At 39.7% G+C, this 23,144-nt stretch overlaps 1 protein-coding gene across 1 annotated transcript; it reads left to right on the forward strand.

Annotated features, from left to right (window-relative positions):
• Positions 1–93: 93 nt before the first annotated feature.
• On the forward strand, positions 94–22,120 carry myofl (myoferlin like). Its single transcript, XM_040001609.1, has 54 exons — positions 94–285; positions 721–776; positions 891–982; positions 3,811–3,919; positions 4,041–4,137; positions 5,751–5,914; positions 6,232–6,360; positions 6,784–6,846; positions 6,987–7,037; positions 7,133–7,163; positions 7,261–7,376; positions 7,477–7,603; positions 7,693–7,796; positions 7,880–7,948; positions 8,036–8,079; positions 8,158–8,240; positions 8,341–8,376; positions 8,523–8,638; positions 8,731–8,844; positions 9,068–9,245; positions 9,486–9,610; positions 9,696–9,805; positions 9,963–10,155; positions 10,280–10,435; positions 10,527–10,658; positions 10,784–10,947; positions 12,590–12,704; positions 13,220–13,322; positions 14,174–14,313; positions 14,403–14,567; positions 14,750–14,837; positions 15,008–15,085; positions 15,208–15,389; positions 15,526–15,684; positions 15,773–15,874; positions 15,968–16,129; positions 16,228–16,393; positions 16,495–16,565; positions 16,656–16,670; positions 16,766–16,864; positions 17,119–17,247; positions 18,730–18,885; positions 19,009–19,100; positions 19,200–19,370; positions 19,506–19,654; positions 19,801–19,943; positions 20,030–20,118; positions 20,199–20,294; positions 20,397–20,538; positions 20,643–20,742; positions 20,853–21,028; positions 21,128–21,237; positions 21,330–21,477; positions 21,620–22,120. The coding sequence occupies exons 1-54, from the start codon at positions 198–200 to the stop codon at positions 21,656–21,658; spliced, it is 6,132 nt and encodes a 2,043-aa protein (XP_039857543.1). The 5' UTR covers positions 94–197; the 3' UTR covers positions 21,659–22,120.
• Positions 22,121–23,144: the final 1,024 nt, after the last annotated feature.

Consider the following 23,144-nt stretch of genomic DNA (forward strand, 5'->3'; position numbering starts at 1 on the left):
AGGGTCTCTTTTTGGTGCTCCGTACAGTAAAGCCGCTTCAGGCTGCTGGTGGCTGCTGTGACTCATAAGGTGATTGGTATCCGCCCCTCTCCTCCTCTGCTTTAAACTTTTTCTCAGTTCCTCCTATGATGGCACCTTCTCTCTCAGCGGAATATAAAGCTTTTCTTTGAGTGTTTTTTTTTTGGACTTCTATCAACATGCTGCGGGTCATAGTTGAATCCGCCAGCGGGATACCCAAAAAGAAACTTGGCAACCCAGATCCAATAGCTTCGGTGATCTTTAGAGGTGAGAAAATTCTTCAGGATAACTATTACCTTAACTCTTCCTGCTGTATGCTGTGCCACTTCTTTTCTAGGAGAAACTGAGCATCCATACAGTGTTTCACTTTCTGTCAGGTTAACATCTTTTGGTTGTAATCACTTAAACGTTTATTGCAGCTGAATATTTTGGCTGTGACTCAGAAAAACAAAGCTGCATCCTTATAAGGTCAGAATAACCCACGGCTCCCAAAGGAGAAGGCTTGCATTGTTATTGTAATAAAAACTCCCTCAGGATTGTAAAATTGTTTGTGCAGCAATTATTTTTAGTTGAAAAATAAGTTTGGCGTTGGTTTGAGACTTTTATGTGTCGCTCCTATTCACTGTTAAACTTCAAAATGCTTGGGAGGAAGATATTTTAAAAAAGGAATATAAATCATTGCTTTGTCATTTTTTCTTACAGGTGAAAAGAAGAAAACCAAAGCAGTTGATAATGAGCTCAATCCAGTTTGGAATGAAGTAAGTGTAAACTGAAAGTTAACTTTAATGTTTGGGTGTGATGTTGATGTGTATGTTGTCAACATGACTCCCTGCTGGTGGTTGATTCCAAATGCCCCTTATTTGTAATTACAGGTGTTTGAATTTAATTTGAAAGGCACCCCTCTGGATGCATCTTCATTCATCAACGTGGTTGTAAAAGACTACGAAACAATCGGAAAAGACAAGTATGTGCACGGAGGGCAATGGGTGGAAAAATGATCACATTCGCATGTTGATTTAGTCATGAATGTGTGTCTGTTTTAAAGTGATGGCAGCCTTAGTTGTCTTAAACCAGACTGGCGTGTGGCACTGAATCAGTACTTAACCCATCATAACAAAGTCTCTGAGTCAGCAAGTTCATTTGAGTGCAGCTAGTCATTACAGATATACATGTGTTTTATGGCTCTGGTAATAACTTAAAGGTAAAACCTCATCCCAACTCAGTGGTTTTTCCTTTTGACATGTAATTATAATCAGTGTAGCAGAGTTTCATGGTAGCTGTGCACCGATGACCAACATTATAACTCCCAGCGTGTGGCTGAAAACAGTTATTATGATCTTTTCCCGAGGAGCAAAGCAGCATGTTGAAACTTCACTGGTATGTTTAACTCCAGGACTGACTCGTCCATGTTAAGACTTGCTATGGTGAACAATGGTGATCCAGCATTTAAAAAAATATTACCTTAAAAGGGAAAAAAATTGTTCCTTTTCACTATTCTTTCTTGAAACTCAAACTGTTGCTTATTAGTCACTTTAATAATCCTCATTAATGTGTTTGACAGATATGCACAAAACGCAGAGAGTCTGGGTTCTTTTGTTTTTAAAAAGTGGAGACAAGAAAGGAGACCAAGTAATAAAATTTCCATTGAGTCACTGCAGTGACTGATTGTACACAGTATAAATTCCTCTGAGGCAGGCAAAAGGGGTGTGGGGGTGGGTGGGGGTAGTGGGTGAAGACTGTCTGCCTTAGCTACACAAGCACTTTATGCTTTTCCAAAGCTGCATGAGAGGGGAAGCTTGTGCTGGCTTGTCATCGGCACGTTTGTCATTGTTAACAGACAGTAAAGCCAAAAATCAGGAAACTTGTTGTTTTTTTTTTTTTTTAACCAACCGTTACCCCCATCTAAAATCCATAATAGGAAAGAGGAGTGTGATTCAGGGAACCGAAGAGGGATGTCTAATCTGTACTGCAGTTAAAAGAAGGCAAATCCAGCTGCTCAACTTGCAGTTTTGAGACCTAGTTTCCTTTGGGACATTTTATTTTGGTATTTCCTCAGCTGTCTTTAAAAGCCATACATTAGTAGTGGAAAATACCTGTGTATACCAAAAAATGGTTAGACATTTTAAAGTAAAAATCCTCTCTTTAGTAGAGCAGCTACAAATATTTGACACTAGAATCTAAAGTTTTCTTTCGCAGTAGAAGTTATGTATACTCATTATCCTTATACTGTGTTTTCCTTGCACAGTGTGCCAGGGGCAGTAATTTACCATCCCAGATTCTTTCCACAGATGACACTTTCTGCCAAGAACAAGTTTTCTAAGCTCTGTGGAGTCTCAACTAATCCCACATCTGTTGAGAACCACAGAGAAAATTGTGAAAGCAACTCTTGAAAGCGACCGTTCTCATGTTCTTTACTTACTATAAGACTGTTCTCCCACCTCTTTGGCTCTGCATTTGTTCAATGTTAAACTGGGCATAGAGCACATGCCTGTGGTACATGTTAATGGTTTCCATCTTTATGGGTTTTCCTCATAAACTAGTTCCACTGCTGTATGCAAATCTCCCTTTTAACAAAATGAGTAAAGTGACATCAGAGGAAAACTTGCTCTGGAATTAATCTTTGAGTTCAACTTGAGTTACAGTCATTTGGTAAATGAACCTAAGTAGTGGTTTCTACTCTAACTTAGCATTCAGCTCTTTGTACTATAAAGCCACATTCGCCCTGTTATAGTCCTTAAATTTATGGCTCAAAGGAACCCAGCATATCAGATGCAACAACACTGCTGCCATTCAACAAGCTACTAATAATGGAAATATAGTTACTCCCAAAGGACAAACAGAAACAAAAAGACACAGAATTCCCAACTAGAAACAAACAAAAGAGGAAGAAGACCATGAGCCAACCACACAGCGGGGCATTGGATTCAGGCTTCTCCCCTAAACTAGGTCTGGAAAACTAGACTAACATAAACCAAAGCTAAAAACACTAGGGCTGAGAACTCCCAACTTTAACTATACTTAATAATCAAAGCTAAGAAAACAATAGAAAGATAAAGCTAGTGAAAAGGTCAAAGACACCAGTTGCCAACCATCATGCTGTACTTATGGTACTGTATTTTGTTACCCTGTATTTATACACGTGTAATGATAATAAAGTTCAATCCTAATCCCACCTTCTCTGGGTTTATATTTGTGCAGCAAGCCGTCAACAACCAATCAGCATTAGGAATAGATCAGATAAGTGAGAGAACAGGTTAATGGGGTTGACAAGATAAACACAACACCCTGATGTCACAAGCGCAGATATGCTCACTCTCCAATGGACCAGCTGAGGGCATCTCAGTCTTGCCCAAGATTGCTTTGACATGCAAACTACAGGGATTGAACTACAAACCTTTCCACTGGTAGACAAATCGCTCAACCTTCTGAGCCACAGCTGCGCCCATGCGCCCATGCTATGATTTATAAAAATGCCCGGTGTGTTGCAAGCTATTGTCATTATTACATATATTACATAATTTCCTTTTAATAAAGTAACAATGTCGGTGTTGTTATATTTATATGAAGAAGTGAAACTGAGAAGTGGAAACTTTTAGGTATCCACAGCAACGAGCAATTACAGTCACAAACAGTGAGTCCAGTTCCTGCCTGTGGTAATTCTTCAGCACAAATTGTGGAAGCAAAGCATCCCTAGCATCCTTAGTTTTATCGATTGGAAAGAGGTTGATGGTTTCCTTGATTGGCATATGACTTGAGTGAATGTGAATGGAAATGAATGTGATTGCTTTTCAGATTTATTGGTTCTGCAAGAATCTCACTGAAAGACTTGGCCAGTGGTCATGCGAAATCCCTCCCATCCAAGAACATACCACTTGTCAATGAGAAGCAGCAGTCTTTTGGGGTGAATACCTTTAATTAATAGCGTGATCCTACTTATTGTGCAGTTGTTTTTGTGAAATGCAATACAGCTGGACAGATTTACATCGTGATGGGTGGTAATTAAGAATGTATTCTTTTTTTAGGCAGTCATTAATTTGCTCATTGGGTATGAGTCACCTATCAATGCCACTTCAAACCTAAATGATCAAACTGATGGAGACATATCTCATTTGGATGCTGGTAAGAAGACTAAAATCTATCTATCTATCTATCTATCTATCTATCTATCTATCTATCTATCTATCTATCTATCTATCTATCTATCTATCTATCTATCTATCTATCTATCTATCTATCTATCTATCTATCTATCTATCTATCTATCTATCTATCTATCTATCTATCTATCTATCTATCTATCTATCTATCTATCTATCTATCTATCTATCTATCTATCTATCTATCAAACAGAGATATGCAAAGTTGCATTCCATGAATAGTTGCATTCATTGTACACCAAGATGTTATACTGAGGATGGGAAAGCTGGATCCTTGAGTCTTCTCCAGACAATCCCAGAGATTCTAAATGGGGCTAAGGTCTGGACTCTGTGGTAGCTAAAACCAAGTGTGAAAATAATGTCTCATGCTTCCTGAACATGCTTCCTAGGTATGGTGCGTGAATGGCTTCACCTTCACTACCCATCACTTTGGAAAATGCTAAATCTGGATTCATCATACCACATGACTGTTTATCATTGAAACAAAGTTCATGTTCACTAGGAAACTGAAGAACATCCCACTCTGACTAGCCTTGATGATGCATGTCTGTGTAGGTTCTCAGTCATCAAGGTTATGGTAGTCAAAGGAGCTTGAAAAGTTTTAGGCCATGGTTGACCAGGTCAACTGACACACAGAGAGGGTGGCTTATGACACCGAAGATTACCCACCAACAATGTAGTCTTGAGATCCCTTTCCTGGTGCCTCAACTCCCACTGACATCTTGCATTCGATGACATCAGTAGGTCACATGATACGGTGAGGCAAGGGTACGCAATGGCGTCACCCAAAACCGCTGGTGGTAATGACGCAACATTTTTCTTCATACCTTGGCTCATGAGATGATTAATAGTGGGTCAGCAACCCTCTTAAGGGACAACTCCCACTAGGGTTTAAATAACCTGAACTCTCCACCATGTGGTTTTAGAACTGAAGAAACTTCTCAGATAAGAGGTGAAACATCTTTAAAAACTTTTTAAAAATCCAGTCGCCTTCTTTTCAGGCTCCTTAGACCTCACTGATGCATGGTTTTCTTAAAGCTGCACAGAAGTTTAGTCCCAATCCCTTGAGTTCTCGTTGCATTGAATGCGTGAAAATGCTCCAGAAATCACTGTTAAAAACAACCGTGCGTTCTACTGATGATTTTTTACACTCTGATATCACTAAACATTTAAGTGATCTATGGTCACAATCATTCAAGATTTATTTCTGACCACATTTCTTCCTCAAAAAATGATAATTCACCATGATCCTTGTAGGTTTTAATGACATGTTGGACAGTGTGTAACACAGTTTTAGTTGTTTCAGCAATCTCCTTAGTTCTTTTATCTACTTGATGCCAGTAGGTCAAATGACCTATCTGAAAATGAGCAACATCTTTTCCACAGTTATGGGATATGTCTTAAAACATGGTTGTTTAAGAAAAAAAGGAGCTGTTCACTGCATCGGGTTAAATAACCAGTTGCACGCCGAGACATATTAGTCACCACAGGACTGAAGCTTAGCATGAGTAGAATAATAATGAATATGAATGACTATGAATTTCATGTTTTTCTTTCTGATTTTGCACCAAAAAGGGAGTGATGAGGGTGATGAGGGAGAAGCAGACACAGATGGGGGAGGTCAGGGTGGAGGCTCAGGAGCTCCCACTTTACCAGGCCACCCTGGGAAATCCAGACAATCTATCCGTCTGAGGCGTAAGAGGCACAGAGCCCTGGCCAATAAGCCTCAGGACTTCCAGGTATTGTTTGACTTGCAATTATTTTTAATCTACGCCTAGATAATGACAAATATCACTCTAAGAAGGAAATGTTATTGTTAATCACATAAATGACAGAAAGTTTCACCAGTACTGCTTAACACGTAAGCCAGTGCCAGGGAATAGACAAACAGGAAACAGACATGTCAACAACTTTTCTGGTTCTGCTTCAGTTTCTCTTGGACAATATTGTTGATCCACAGTTTTCCAATATTTAATTGAGCTGGATTGTACTTTAAAAGTTGGCAGAAAAAGTAAAGTAACCCAAATAAATAAAAAAATGTTACCTTTTCAAACAGATCCGTGTTCGGGTTGTCGAGGGTAGACAGCTGCCTGGCAACAACATCAAGCCTGTGGTTAAAGTGAGTGTATGTGGACAGACCCACAGGACGAGAATTAGGAGAGGGAACAACCCGTTCTTTGATGAGGTAATGAATCTATGGCCACGCAAAGATACTCAACTCGTCCAGAAATGACTCTTGAGAAGTTTGTTACTGATTGCATACTTTTGCTTTTGACCTTGCTTGTCTATTTTTAACCTCCCTTTGTCTACTTTCCTTGCCACTTCTCTGAGCTTTAATAACCTCCTGTGATATTTCTCTCTTTATCAGCAGCTTTAGAGTCGCCTTCTGTAGATACTGAAGGAGTCCTTTCAGCTTTCTCTTGCAGTATAACTAATCCCTCTCATTTGCATTTGCATTTACCTCATCTCAGCTTTTGCCAGAATGTACAGTAAGAATCTCAGCTAAAAGCAAATGTAAGTTGTGTGATTTGCCACAAAAAGTTATATTAGCGTGCTTCTGGCATAGAAATATACTGTGCACACACAGTTGTCTCTCTCTCTTCTCCAGATGTTTTTCTACAATCTTAACATGCTACCGTCAGAACTGTTTGATGAGAGCATCAACATTCGGGTATGCAGAGAAGTTATATTAAAATTTAATACTGTTTTTTGTTTGTTTGTTTTGTTTTTACAGAAAATTAGTATATTGTACCATCTGTTATGCGATTTTACAATCAAATCATTTCTCCATCGCATATCTTTTCTCCATAGGTCTATGACTCCTTCTCCCTCAGATCTGACAGTCTAATTGGAGAGTTCAAGGTGTGTCAAAAATGCTTTTAAATACTAAACTTTGCATTCGTCGTTTCACAGTTCAAGGATGAATTAGTAGTCTGACATTTTTCTTTCCTATCCAGCTTGATGTTGGCTACATCTACGATGAACCTAGTGAGTATTTTGGTACTGTATTCACGTCTTGGGAAAGTTCCCTTTCTATACACTGCAGGTAGATGTTTGAACATGTTGAATATGACACCATATCCAGGTCACGCCATAATGAGGAAATGGCTCCTCCTCAGTGATCTTGATGATTCGAGCTTGGGGCCTAGAGGCTACCTGAAAGTCAGCATAATTGTTGTGGCTACTGGAGATGAACCATCGGTAAGAGTACCTTCTTCCTCAAAATCAAAACACCTTTCTCTTAATGCAGTGTTAATAACATAAACATCTCTTCTGCTCTGCTCTTGCTTCTTGCGTACAGACTGAGAAGAGAGAGTCAAATGAGGAGCAAGATGACATAGAGAACAATCTTTTGGTGCCAGCTGGAGTCACGATGCGATCAGCCACTCTGAACCTTAAAGTCTATCGTGCCGAGGATATGCCACAGAGTAAGTGGTGTACCGGGGATTAAATTTCTGCAGCTCTCATGGGCTGATGCATTGAAATCCGTTTAAGAAGTTTCTGTTTTATGTTGCAGTGGATGATGCCTTTGTTCAGACAGTAAAACAGGTATTTGGAGGGGATGGAGACAGGAAAAACTTGGTGGATCCATATTTGGAAGTCAGCTTTGCTGGGAAGAAGGTATTTCATGTTAGATTAAAGTTTTTAAAAATTTCCCTCAATGTAATTATAGTTCATTTAACATTATTATTTTGTCTTTTTAGGCTTCTACCAAAATAATTGAGAAAAATGCGAATCCAGAGTTTAACCAATTCATCAGTCTTCAAGTAAAGGTAATAAAGATGCATATTAAAAAGAAGCTTTGATTCAAAATTGAATGAGACTTTAATCTCCATCATAAATAACCTCTGCCTCTGTAGTTTCCCTCCATGTGCGAATGCATCAAGTTGACTATGTATGACTGGTAAGCACTGACATTCATTCACAGACATGGGTAACAATAACACGACCACTATCTGACATGTATATATATTCTTTGCAGGGATCGTCTAACCAAGGATGATGCCATAGGAACAGCATTTTTGAATCTAAGCAAGATATCTTCCTCCGGCGGAGAGATTGAAGGTAATCATACAGTATTGTTTATATTTTGTCACTCACTGGTTTATGTCCATGTTGTGATATGAAATGTAATACCGCTTTTTTTTTTATTCATTCAAAACAGAAACACAGGCTGAAAATTCCAACACAGTCACCGAATGTATGTACTAAATGATTTATCTTCTTTTATGTAAAAAAAGACTCTAAGTTTCTAAGAGCTTAACTCACTCCTTCTCTTTATGTATCTAACCTTACCTGTAAATCCTGGTGGATTTTTGTTTTTTCTGTGTGTTACCGTGAGCACAGCTGCATCAGAAGTTGGTTTTCTCCCAGCCTTTGGGCCTTGCTACGTCAACCTGTATGGCAGCCCGAGAGAGTACTCAGGTCTGCCTGACCCATACGATGAACTCAACCATGGAAAGGTAGCACCAACCAGAACTTCTGCATGATATTTCACTCTCATTAGTATTCATTTTACTTCATATTCATGTTTTTGTATTTTCAACTCTTTCAGGGAGAAGGGGTTGCATACAGGGGGAGGGTCCTTGTTCAACTGTCCACTCAGCTGGATGGAAAGACTGATAAAAATGTGGATGACATCTCAAGTGATGACATCTTGGTCGCACAGGTACTCACGCCGCTCACCGTAACCCTGTCATGCTGTATTTACTCCAGTAAACTGCAAGGTGCCTTTAAACTGATGGTGTGAACATCCCTAAGCAGAAACAAAAACCAGCAGTTTGTTTTCATTTACGTAATCTAAATGTGGTCCTGAACAGGGATAGTATACCTCTAACCAACAGTGTGGAATTAAATTTTAACACTCCCACATCTTTTTTAATTGGTTGCAGAAATACCAGCGGAGAAGGAAGTACTCCTTGTGCGCAGTTTTCCACAGCGCATGCATGCTCCAAGAGCCTGGTGAACCAATCCAGTTTGAGGTCAGCATCGGTAATTATGGGAACAAGCTGGATTCCACCTGCAAGCCCCTGGCGTCCACCACCCAGTACAGCTTTGCTGTTTTTGATGGTACTTAGTTGTTTTTTTTTAGCTTGTTTATGGACTATGACGTAGTTTTGATATTTTCGTGACATTAAGGGACTTTAGGTAGGCATGTGTTTTTTTTAAATTGTTATTTAAGTCAAATATATATTACTAAATTACTTAAACTGTCAACCTCACTGTAAGTGTTTGGAATACCGAGTCATAAACTCCTAATGTGTGTGTAAAATAAATAATAAAACAGCACATTTACTGTGTATGGTGCAGGTAATCACTACTATTACCTACCCTGGGCTGAGACTAAGCCTGTTGTGATTCTCACTTCGTACTGGGAGGACATCAGCTACCGCCTGTACTCTGTTAATATTCTCCTCTTCATTGCTGAGAGGCTGGTGAGAATAGCACACAGACATAATATTTCATAATATTTCTGCTGCTCATTAATCTCTCCCCTTTACACTTTGTGATTTGTTTCAGGAGTCTCACCTTATTTCTTTTAAAACAGCCATCTTAGCCAAAATTCCTGAGACACGCCTTGCTGAAATTTGGCTTAAACTCATCAACTGCCTGATTGAGGACCTTAGCAAGTAAGACGAGACCAGGCAGATCCTACACTAGTCCTTTCAGTTGCATGAAGTAGTGGTTTGATGTAGATTATTGTTAGACAGCTGTGTTTTTTTCTGTTAGGACAGATACATTTGTAGGTGGCTGTTAAAGCTAAATAATCTGATGTGCGTGTGACAGTTTGCAGCTTCCAGTTCTGGAGGAACAGCAAAACATTACAGAACTGGATCTCCAAATAAAAAGCCTGCGTGATGCCGCTGTGGAAAGTATCAGGCAGATGGCCACTCGGGTGAGAGAAGAAGCCACAGACGTCAAGGCGACTGTTGGTGAAATTGAAGACTGGTTGGACAGACTCAAGCAGCTGGCAGAGGAGGTGAGAAAATGTTTCCTCTGCTAAAGAATGTCCAGGGCGTCATTGTTATCAAAAGTACAATGTAGTGCAGCTCTAAAACAGGATCGAAACTTTGTGTAATTGAAATGTTTCATGTCTCCTTCAGCCTCAGAACAGCATGCCAGATGTGATCATATGGATGTTGAGAGGAGAGAAGCGTGTGGCTTATGCCCGAGTCCCAGCCAACCAGATCCTGTACTCTAACTTCAGTGACGAGGCCTGTGGCAAACATTGTGGAAAGACTCGGACCGTCTTCATGCAGGTAAAGCAAAAGTCATAAATGTTTCTTTAACAACTTGCAATAATTCAGGTTTTACAGTATATTTTGTATGCCATTTAATTCTTGTATTCAGTATCCCATGGACAAAGAAAAAGGTCTGAAGATCCCGGTTCAGCTGAGGATCAACATGTGGCTCGGTCTCTCTGCACAAGAGAAAAAATTCAATACTTTTTCAGAGGGAAACTTCAGTGTGTACGCTGAAATGGTACAGTATCTATGCAAAACATTTGTTTCTGAAGAAATAAATACAAACATTTGTGACTGCTTACTTTAGAGGGGATTGTATAAACTATGGCTTGAATACACTGTTGCTTTTTTCCCCCTCTGTAGTATGAGAACCAGGCTCAGGTGTTTGGCAAATGGGGTACCACTGGCTTGGTTGGACGTCATAAGTTCTCCGATGTAACTGGAAAGGTGAAGCTCAAGCAGGAACGCTTTCTGCCGCCACGTGGATGGGAATGGGAGGGAGACTGGTTTGTTGATCCTGAGCGATGGTGAGTAATCATACAAGTACGCGCACACTCGCAGCCCTTTCAATCAACTGCGTACATCCTGTTGCAGTGCACTTGGACATACTATCCTACTATCCTGTTTATACTTCAGTATCTTTTATGGAAAGGTTAAGACTCAGCAAGCTGTGTGTTCTTGTGTGTGTTCTGTAAGGGATGTAAGAATGTCATCGAGGCTAAGAACCACACACTATTATCCTGTCTATAACAAAAACAAAATGCATATAAGTCAAACAAAAGGAATTTCCAGCTACTCCCTTATTTTTACACTAGTTGCCGTTTCTGAAGCAACCCCAAAAGGGATTCGTTTCTCCTCCTAGGATCAAAACTAGGGAGCTTTCACTTGATAGTTGAATGGTTGAGCCAGTACACTATGGAGCTAAAACTGCATGTAATCAAAGTGAAAACATCACTTGTTTGTTTGATCTTAATTTCCTGTTTCAATCAGAAAGCAGATAAGTTTGGGCCTGGACTGGACTCATTTTGGCAGTTGTGGCTAAAAGTGGGTCGCATGGTGCTCAAAATGTCACGCTCCACTTGACGTTATAAATCAACACTTGCAGTCACGCCCAGATGTGAACTTCAGATTTATGTTTTTCTGTCTACAGATATGTCTGTCTACTTTTAACTTGCTGTTCAGTTGTCTTAACCAAAACCCAGAACCACTTTCTAACAAAGTCTTCTAAGTACTCACATGTCATACCGCTGGTAGTTTCGGTCCGCTTTTAGACCTCTGCATTCAAATGTCCCCAGCAGGTTCCTGAGGTCATGTGATCAGGGCCTGATGACTGTCTGTCATACAAGCTACAGAGCTTTTGTACCTGAGCTCTGTGGACTCAGTGGTCTCTTTAAAACGAAGAAAAAAAACGTCATCTATTAAACTTTAATGTTCTTGCACTTTTTGTTGTGAAGCTCTTTGTGATATCTATCTTAAGAGGTGCTATATAAATAAAATTTTACTTACTTACTTAATTAACAGAGAAAGAATTTCCAAGAATTGCTCTCAGTCTTTGCACAGCAGAAAATAGTGATATGAGACAAATTATTAGAAACAATCTCTGCCCAGTGTTTTTTTTAATAGGTTAAATACCACATTTTCACTTACATATACAAACTCTCTCTTTCTCTCTGTTTCTTTATTAACTATTTTTTTTATATATATTTCTTTGTTTTCCATCTGGCCTTCTCTCCTGCTTTTCCTCAGAATCCGATTACCAGGTTTTTTGCATGGCTAATGTTATTTTTGCACAGTTTCCTCTGAGAAGCTGTTTATTCCTGCTTTTGATTGTTGTTGTCGGTGGGTCAAATTGTCAGGTACAATCCCTTGTGTGCTCTCAAATGACTGAGGGTACCAGCCAACGCTAGGAACCAAATTATCATCACAATTACAGGAAATGAACAGGAATTTGGCATCAGCCAACATTTTGGTTTCTTCTCCTTCCCTCCCTTTGTGCCTTCTGACTCTAAAGTGCTTACAGCCTCATACTGAAGTTTGAGTAAATAGCCTTAGCTATCTGAAGCCTGCTTTCCTGATCTCTTCTGATCTGTTTATCGTGGACCTACATAACTTTTGCCTGAGTCAGACAGCCTCTTATTAACCTTAGTGCTATGGTGGTGTTTTCTAAAGTCTGTTGACAGAAGCAGATGCAGGCCACACAGAGTTCACAGATGAGGTTTTTGAGAATGAAACACGGTTTCCTGGTGGTGAGTGGAAACCTGCTGCAGAGCCCTACACAGACGTGGTATGCTATACTGGTCTTACCCACAGACATATAAAACACACGTTTAGCTTTTAAAGCCCTATCTGAAATATGTGGGTGAAGATAGCACGACAAAGCCTGTTTATGCATACTTGTTTCCAATGTTATCAGTTTCTACTTTACTACTGTGTACTTGTGACAGGTTGATTTCTTTGTGGTTGTATTGGCGTGATTTTTGCTGTCTTTCTGGCACCATTTGTAGTTTTTAGTAGGCCTGCTAGTAATGATAATGACACCACATTGAGTGTTTGGGCTGCATAAGAGCCCAAAAACCTCAAAGCTGCTGCAGACGTCTATCACCCAAGTCTGAGTTTTTGAGTAGTTCCCATGAGTATCCGAACATGTTCAACTCTTTTATTCCTTCCAAATGCAACACATAGCTGTTAAAAACTTTACAGAATTAGAGACCGACTGGTATATAATATGAAGCATTAATAAAATCAGTTGGGCTTTTTAAGTTTCTGTATCATTTAATAAAAACTTTTTATTTTGTGTAGAATGGTGAAAAGGTTCAGAGCCCAGGGGACTTTGAGTGTCCACCTGGATGGACCTGGGAGGATGACTGGAGCTTCGATAGCAACAGAGCTGTTGATGAGAGAGGTAACATGAACATTAAAATTGAAACACAAGCCATCAGTAAACAGAAAATAAATAAATAAGTATATAAATAAAATAAACCTATAGAAGAGACATCAAAAACAATAGGAGTGGACAGAAACGCACCGGCCAGCACAGACCACCGAAGACAAATGAAGTGTTGGAATTCTTTCCATGGTTAAGAAAAGCAATAATCTCTAAGTCCTAAGCGTTTCACCTTTTCTTTTAACCATGGTGGAGCCATGTTATGACATGGGTATGTATGGCCGCCTGGTGGAACTGGGTCCCTGGTGTTTATTGATGATGTGCCAAGAGTTTCTCAAGGCAAAGAAATGTGATATTCTTCAATGACCAAGTCAATCACCTGATCTCATCCCAGCAGAGCGCTCCTTTCAGGTATTAAACACAAAACTGAAGGCAGAGAGAGACCCACAAACAAGCAGCAGCTGCTGGTAGCTGCAGTAAAGGCCTGACAAAGCATCTCAAAGAGGAAACATCATTTGGTGATGTTTATGGATTCTAGATTTCAGACAATCAATCAGAAGCAATCCTTATATTTAAAATGATGTTAGTTTGTGCAATCACTTTCAGCCTGTAAATACGGGGGACTGTTTGAAAATGTCTATAATTCCTAAAAAGTTAATACTACTTTATTTAATCTCTTGACTTAAAGCCTGCACTTTAATTACATATTGACTGTTTTTCTAAACTCTTCTGTGGTATATATGGGCAAAATGTCATAATTTGTCTTTGTTCAACAAGTTATGGGCCTAACAATGTACATCCTCTCTTCCTACTACTGTCATCTTACAAATAAGGAAGAGTCTAACTATATATGTATTTTTCGACACTAGGTTGGGAATATGGAGTCACCATTCCCCCTGATGATAAACCAAAGTCCTGGGCTCCAGCAGAGAAGATGTACCATGTCCACCGCAGGAAGAGACTCATGAGAAAAAGAAGGAAGATATCTGAGAAAACTGCTATTGCTGAGGTGAGGAAGACATAGATTAGGAAAAGACTAGATTCAGCGCACAGGTATAATCTCATTGCGGGATTTTTTGCCTTTTGTTCCTTCTTTAGAGACGAGGATCGGGGGAAGGTTGGGAATACTCTTCCCTGATTGGCTGGAAGTTCCACAGGAAAGAGCGCTCCTCTGACACGTTCCGCCGCCGACGTTGGAGGAGAAAGATGGTCCCATCAGACTGCATTGGGGCCTCTGCCATCTTCAGACTGGAAGGAGCTTTAGTAGGTCTAGTTTAAGCACCCTGAGTAAAACTGCTTAATATAAATCTCTATTCTGTACCCATTTCTGTCAGATGTAAAATCGATTTTATTTGGGTTGTTGTGCTGTGTTGCTTTAAATTTTCTTAAAGTTTGCTCCAATATTTAGAAAAGTCTCCTGTTAAGCTCCTTCGTTTTGTTAACAGGGGGTGGATGTTGATGAGAAGGCTGGTAAAACGGGTGCAGCCAAAGTTTTTGGTGCCAACACACCCACTGTTTCCTGCCACTTTAACCGTAAGTAGCTGAATCAGATAAAATAAATTCCTGTTTGTTGCTGATTAAAGGCAGAGGTTTTCTTTGAACTACATCCCGACTGACTGCTCTTAGTGTGACACTACACTGACACTACACTACACTAAACTGGAGTTATCCAGTTTTAACAAAAATAATTCCCCCCTCCCCAGGATCTTACATCTACCACCTGAGAGTCTATGTCTATCAGGCAAGAAATCTCTGTGCCATGGACAAAGACAGCTTCTCGGGTAAGAGCAAAGCCTTGTGATAGGCACACAAAGTGTAAATCCATTAAGGAGCAATAAATAAAATCAACTCCTGAGGTACAATTTTGGAAAGTATGGTAATAAGAGTATTCTGGATTCTCTAGATCCCTATGCTCATGTGTCATTTCTGCATGTGAGCAAGACCACAGAAGTCATAAAGACCACGCTGAATCCCACATGGGATCAGACTCTCATTTTTGATGACATTGAAATCTACGGAGACCCACAGACCATCGCCTGCAACCCTCCCGATGTAGTCTTGGAGCTGTATGACAAAGATCAAGTGGTAGGTTCAGTGTTTAATCTGCTTAACTTCTGATCAAACTACATAATCGTACACACACAACTGTGTCCTAGAAAAGCACATTTTGGGCCCTAATCGACATAATACGGGTTTATTAAGTCTGTACTATATTCATTAGGGTAAAGATGAGGCCATGGGCCGCTGCACATGCCCCCCTGTGGTTAAACTGAACCCCAGTGGGGCTGTCAGTCCTAAACTGCTGTGGTTCCCAGTCACCAAAAAAGGTCGCAGTGCTGGAGAGGCATTGCTAGCTGCTGAGCTCATATTGAAGGACAAGGTACAGAAAGCACCAAAATTAAGTGATTCAATTGTAATTTAACATTAGGAAGTTTTATAAATGAGGTCCCTCTGTTCTTGTCTTCCAGGTTAATGATGGAGATTTTCCATTGGTGCCTCCTCGGCGGGGGGAGAATCTCTACATGGTTCCTCAGGGAATCAGGCCAGTTGTGCAGCTCACTGCGATTGAGGTATATCTTTAAATTGTTCAAGCCCTCTTGTGTGATGCTCTCCTTATCTGCCCTGCTAGTTTTTGCAATAGGAATATTTGTTTTTGCTTGTAGGTCTTGACTTGGGGGTTGAGGAACATGAAGACATATCAGTTGGCCACAGTATCGTCCCCAAGTTTGATAGTTGAATGTGGTGGTGAGACCGTTCAAACTGCTGTGATTAAGAACTTCAAAAAGAACCCCAACTTTCCTGGATCAGTGCTGCTACTCAAAGTGGTAATAACCCCAAGTCTTCCTTGAAGGAATAACACACCTTCAGATATATAAACTTTAGATATTTCCTTATTTGGCCTGTCTTCTCACTGTTCACTTAGCTTCTTCCCAAAGATGAGATGTACGCCCCTCCCATCGTGCTCAAGGTGATCGACCACAGACCTTTTGGTAGGAAGCCTGTCGTGGGACAGTGCACAATTGACTGTCTGGAGGAGTTCCGCTGTGACCCGTATCGTCTTAACAATGAAATCTGCATGTCTGCTAGAGGTATCCACAGACACAGAAGTCTCACATGCATATTTAGCTTCATAAGATAAGTGTCTGTTATATATATATATATATATATATATTTTGCATTACCTTTGCAGTGGCAATGATAGCTGCTGCCCAAGGAGATGTTGTCATAGACATGGAGGGGAGACCCATCATAAAAACAGAGGTAAATAAAATGTCACATAAACAAAACAACAAAAAAATCTAAAAAATAATATTTTTTAATGAAAAGTATTCTTTGCTCCCATCTTTATAGCTTCAAGAAGAAAAGGTCAGAATTCTCTTGTCACACGTTGTCGACCAATGGATATCATCATCTATTTTAAAAATGCCAAATGTATTGATATTTGTTTTTGCGTTGTGTAGGAGGAGGAGGCAGTAGACTGGTGGAGTAAGTTTTATGCCTCCACTGGGGAGCAGGAAAAGTGTGGACCTTACCTGAAAAAGGGATATGACAAATTGCAGGTGATGTGTTTTACACTCGGTGGAAAAAAGAAAAGATCTAATCTGATCTAATTTGTGATGGGTTTACAACCTGCATCTAAATTACTGTGACAGACAGGCTTGTGATCTGAAAGCACTTAAGATTTTGCAGTCATTTTCTGTTAAATAAAACCAGCATGAGTGTTCTGTGAAGCCCCACAGCTAAGTGATAGACCAGTTTTTAATTCACTCGCTGTAACAAACAGTGAATTGTAATGCTTTTTGTGTTTTTGTAGGTATACAATTGTGAATTAGAAGAGGTTAAAGAGTTCCACAGGCTGACTGATTTCTGCAGCACTTTCAAACTTCAGAGAGGAAAGAGTGAAGATGAAGAAGATGATCCCTCAGTGGTGGGAGAGTTCAAGGTAAAGAAGTGTGAAATTTTGTAAAATTAGTACACAGCAGGGGTGGGTTTTGATTATCGATTTATCGATTAAAATCGATTCTGGCTTGGATAACGTGATATCGATTCATTAAAATCCTGAATCGATTTTTAAATAGAAATTTATTTTGCCCGAAACGCCAGAATTTCTACAACCACCAAACAGCTAAAACAGTAAATGAGAGCAGGTACATGGATTCTGCACAAAGATGTAAACACAAAACACGGACCCAACGCATCCGAATCAGTGAAATGTCGCCTTTCTCACCCGACTGCACGTTCGCGGACACGCCGTCGGGGCTTAAAGCCGACAGCTCACTGATTTTAAAGCGTTGGCGGGCGCTTTGTGTTTACGTCCTCTTTGTGCTAGATTCTGAAGCTGCAGGTTTTATCTCTCTCCAAACAATATTGACTGAACCAGCAGCCAAAGACGATCCAAACTACACTTCACATTTCGCTTCACATAAACATCGTCAGGAATTTCCTCTGACTTTTGCTGTTTTGCTTCCACCACGATAAAATCACACTTCATGTAGAGCTCTCTCTCTCTCTCTCTCATTTCTGCTGTTCAATACTGAACAAATTGAAACTTTTTAAAATTATTCAAAATTGCAAAATGCTTAGCTGTGTCTCTAATCAAACCTCTGTAACTTTGCTCTGCTTCAATTCGTTTTTGACTGCACAATATTTTTAAGGTCATCTGCTATAAAATCCCAGGCCAGGAAAATCTTCATGTTTTTCTGTGTTTTATCCTGAGTTACTTTGACACAAAGGCATCTGCTGTGATGCTTACACCTTTAAAAAGACTCACAAGTGTCAGCTTTCTTTTTATAGGTATAAAAATATAGATATGTACTGATAAGTGGTCAGAATTATAATATTTCTGACTGTCTGAGGCAAAATTTCCCCGATTCAAAACTAATCGAATCATGGATTGAATCAGTATGGGACCTTGTGAATCAGAATCAAACTGATTCTAGAAATCAGTGACGATACCCAGCCCTAGTACACAGCCATTTTCAATACTCCTTTTGTAACATCTAGTGGACAATTTAGGAATTGCAGTTAAACTAAAACAATAATTTAAGGTGGAACCGATGGTGGCTCCACTAAGATTAACAGGTTTTCCTGAAACAATAAGTGATCCTTGGCCAAAGAGGCCTAAAGAGGCTATAACTATACTAGTGAGGAAATAAGTAAGTCCATAAGTCCCAGCCTGATTCTTCTTCAGTGGTGCCTCGGTAGCTAAGATAGAATTGAAAGGGTTTATCCTTTAAAGCTGTAGAAAAGTAAAAATTAAACAGAATTTTTTTTTTTTTTTAAAAATGCTTTTGACCTGCTAAAAATGTGTGAATTGAGCTTCCCTAAATCATTTCTTCAACAACCCTGATATCTTTGTGATGCCATTGGAGAAACCTGCAATTTTAATTTAACTAACAATGCTTTTCTCTTTGGTGGTGTACAGGGCTCATTCAAGATTTACCCACTGCCTGATGACCCAGGCGTGCCAGCGCCACCTCGCCAGTTCAGAGAGCTTCCTGAGAGTGGACCACAGGAGTGCCTGATCAGAATATATGTGGTGTCCTGTACTGACCTGCAGCCTAAGGATACAAACGGCATGGTGCGTCTCATACATGAAGCTGCAGCTGATAAATCATGTTGCTTTAATCCTGTGCACAGCTTATCACAATTGTGAAAAAGATGAATACTTTCAACATTATTTATTTATCCATTCTCCGTTCAGTGCGACCCGTACATTAAGATTATGCTGGGGAGGAAAACAGTGGATGATAGAGATAACTACAAACCTAACACCCTCAATCCTGTGTTTGGAAGGTGAGATGCTGTTGAGATGTGTTGTTTTTAAAAAAAATAATTTTTGATATTTAATTATTTTACAGTGAAAACTCAAGCATTTCAAATACTTTTCTCCAGGATGTTTGAGCTATCCTGCTTCCTGCCTCAAGACAAGGATCTGAAGATTTCTGTGTATGACTATGACCTCCTGAGCAGAGATGAAAAAGTGGGTGAGACAGTCATCGATTTGGAAAACAGGCTTCTCTCTCGTTTCAGGCCTAGCTGTGGCCTGCCACAGACTTACTGTGTGTAAGTATGTACTTTAAGTGCACTTCAGTTGTTTATTTTCTTAAGTCTACAATTTTGTAGCTCTGCTTTGTTTGTATCCAGTCATTTTGATCAAAAGAGATGTTACACATCAACATCGATTCGAATGTCTTGCAGATCTGGGATCAATCAGTGGAGAGATCAGCTGAAGCCTTCTCAGATACTCCAAAATCTGGCTAAAGTGTGGGGCGTCCCTAATCCACGCTTTGAGGGTGATGGAAGCTCATTGTCTTTCGCAGGAAGAGAATACCACCTGCAGGAATTTGGTATAGCCATTCTTGAAAGTCCTGTTATCATAGCACATATTGAGTGTGCTGTCTCTATTGTTGTTTTAATTGTGTCCTGTTTGTTTTTTGCCTTGCTACTTTGGAGGCTTTCTCAGTGATATTAACACTGACTGCATTCTTTGCAGAGGGCAACACTGTACAACAACACCAGCACTTGGGCCCGGCCAGAGAAAGGCTGGCGCTGCATGTCCTCAGAGACCAGGGATTGGTACAAGAGCATGTAGAGACCAGGACCCTATTCAGCTCCCACCAACCAAATCTATCACAGGTTAACACTCATGCACTCGATGCATTTTGATTTGAGCAACTTAGTTATGTGCTGTGCTTTGTTTAACCCTTTTCTCAAAAATCTAGGGACGAATTCAGATGTGGGTAGACATTTTCCCCAAGAGGCTCGGTTTGCCCGGGCCTCCGTGTGAAATCACTCCACGCAAAGCTAAGAAGTAAGAAACTCTTTACAAAATAATCATATATCTTAACGTAATGCACCAAGGGGTGAAATATAATTGCATACTTGAAACAGGTACTTCTTGCGAGCTGTCATTTGGAACACAAGTGATGTCACTCTGGATGAACGGAGCATCACTGGAGAAAACATGAGCGACATCTACGTTAAAGGGTATATTAAATGTCCCGTCTCTCACTTTAATCCTTTATTTGTACTCTGCACTTGTACTGTGATCAACAAGAAGGCGACGTATTGCTTTTGTTTGTTCTTTAGATGGATGCCAGGTATGGAGGACAACAAGCAGAAGACTGATGTCCACTACAGATCTCTGGATGGAGATGGAAATTTCAACTGGAGGTTCATCTTTGGCTTTGACTACCTACCTGCAGAGCAGCTGTGTGTTGTCTCTAGAAAGGTGTGTAAAGCCATGGATGAGCAACAAAACCCCAATTTATTTCTTGCTAATAATGTAACCAGTTATAATTTGAATAAATGAAATAATTTTTTATCTTTATACAGGAGCATTTTTGGAATCTGGACAAAACTGAATTTAGGATTCCTCCTAAATTGATCATCCAGATATGGGATAATGACAAATTCTCTCTGGATGACTACTTAGGTGAAACAGTATTCCAAATTTTGAAGGAAATGCCTTAAAAAGAGCCAACTGCTATAACATATGCTCTGCAGCTTTGTCACAGAAAGACGTGTACATATTTTATGTTGCAGGGTCAATTGAGCTGGACTTACTGAATCTCATCCCTCCTGCAAAGACCCCAGAAAAGTGCAGCCTGAAGATGCTGCAAGGAACGATGGCATCACAGCCCACCTCACTCTTCTCCCAGAAGTCTGTGCGAGGCTGGTGGCCATGTGCAATTGAGCAGGGTGGAAAACCTGTACTTGGTGTATGTTCATGTCTCCAGCACACTTATTTGTCATATTTTTTAAATGTGTGTTTTTTTTGTGGGATCCTGTTTAAGGCCTCGTTTTTAAAAAATTTGCAGGGAAAAGTCGAGATGACACTGGAAATAGTGGACGAGAAGGAGATGGAGGAAAGGCCAGCCGGGAAAGGCAGAGAAGAGCCCAACATAAATCCCAGACTGGAACCACCCAAGTAAAAATATGTCTCTCCAAAGAAAAATTAATAGCTGTTTTACATTAATATACTTAATTTAAAAATAATCGTGTGTCTCTATTCTCTAACAGCCGCCCTGACACTTCGTTCTTCTGGTTTACAAATCCTTGCAAGACCATGAAGTTCATAGTGTGGCGCAGATTCAAGTGGATTTTCATTTTAGGAGTTCTTCTCCTGCTTGTACTCTTGTTCCTTGGGATCCTTTTCTACTCCCTCCCCGTAAGTTCACTCATTTTGCTGATAATGAAGTCAAGTTTGTTGTGTCCATCAGAACCTTTAAAGTATTTTGTCTAAAACACTTTGGATATTTGGATATTGAAATTAATTCAGCATTTAAAAAGCCCATTTTTTCTCTCTGCAGAATTATATCTCCATGAAGATCGTCAAGCCTTTCTCTTAAGAAGCACTGTAGAGAAGCTCTGTACCTACCTGCAGCACAACCTACAGACCTGCTTGCTGTTACCATCCCATGGAAATAAGCAATAACTGTCTCTGCTGATGCCTTAGAAATCTGACACTAAGCATTTCCCTGTCACAATGACTGCTATTAATTTTGTATTTTTTCACTCTCAGTATTATTTTGTACCTCATGTATATTAAATCAAATTTGTTTCACTGACTGTTAAATGAAAAAAAAGCAACAGAAATGACATTTCAATAAATCATAGGGATCTATCTATCTATCTATCTATCTATCGATAGATTGATAGATCGATAGATACATAGTCAGATATCCATATCTTCATACATAGTTTGTATGAAAATCATGATAACATCAAGTATTCTGTGTAAACATGTTTGAACGTCAGTCAGTAAAATGTCATGATTATGCATTAAATTTTGGTTCATAATTTTCACACAACACCTGAGTGTTTAAATTTTAAGTGAGATGCCTAAATAAATATATAATTTTTTTCTATTAATAAAATAATATTTTGTTTGCAGCAGTAAAATTCATAAATACAGTATGTAGGTTTTCAAGGTTTTTTATATTTTTGATTTTATAATTTCCCATGAGCCCCCACAGGCTGGTTGTTGGAGCTAAAAAACAAACAAACAAAAAGCTGGAATCACCCTGAGAGTACTTTGCTGTGGTCTGTTGGTTGAGCAAGAGAGCTGTTGGCACCAGCCGCCCGAATAATCTGATCAGAGAGGCTGGCTCTGTGTGTAATGGTCCAAGCAATGGGGAATTTTCCTTTTTTTCTGTCTCTCCTCTCAGGTGGAGTTGTAGACTGGATGTTCGTGCTAGGCCTCCCTGCTGATAGAGTCTCAGTTTTCCTGGTCTTCAGCTGTTGCACAAATTTTTATTTCCTCATCACTGTGGCAGTTATAACCAGCTTGTGCACACAAAATTTGTGTGACAGAGAACCATTTGACAGCCTTAATAACATTTGCTCTGGTAAAATGATGAAAAAATGTACTTCATCAAACTTCCAGCTCCAAAACTTTAAGTCTTAGCTTGAAGAAACAGCATTGTGCATGCTTCTTTTCAGTTAGGAAAAGGTCTGCAGCTTCTGCATTGCTCTCTGACTTTTTACTCATGTTTGGGTTCAAATATCACAATGCCAGCACAAATCATGTTCTTTGAAAGCACAAACTGACAAATGGATAAACAGCCAACTTTTTATTCTTGGTCAAAACAGAGTTACTACTACTTCGATACTAATCTGAAGTAAGGGCCCAGGGTCCAGAATCGCCCCAGTAAAGACTCCAGTTGGACCCATTAGACTTTGGAAAATGTGAAGCAGGGCATAAATTTGAGCATAGTTGGCACATATTTTATTATATTTTTTGTATATGTTTCAGCTTTTCCAACTGATAAAGACTTCCTCTGTGGCCATTCATGCAACATCTTTTTTTCTGCTATATCTACTATAGAAATAAAG

This window comes from Simochromis diagramma, unplaced genomic scaffold (genome assembly GCF_900408965.1).
Source record: "Simochromis diagramma unplaced genomic scaffold, fSimDia1.1 OVJJ01000421.1, whole genome shotgun sequence".
Classification (NCBI taxonomy): domain Eukaryota; kingdom Metazoa; phylum Chordata; class Actinopteri; order Cichliformes; family Cichlidae; genus Simochromis; species Simochromis diagramma.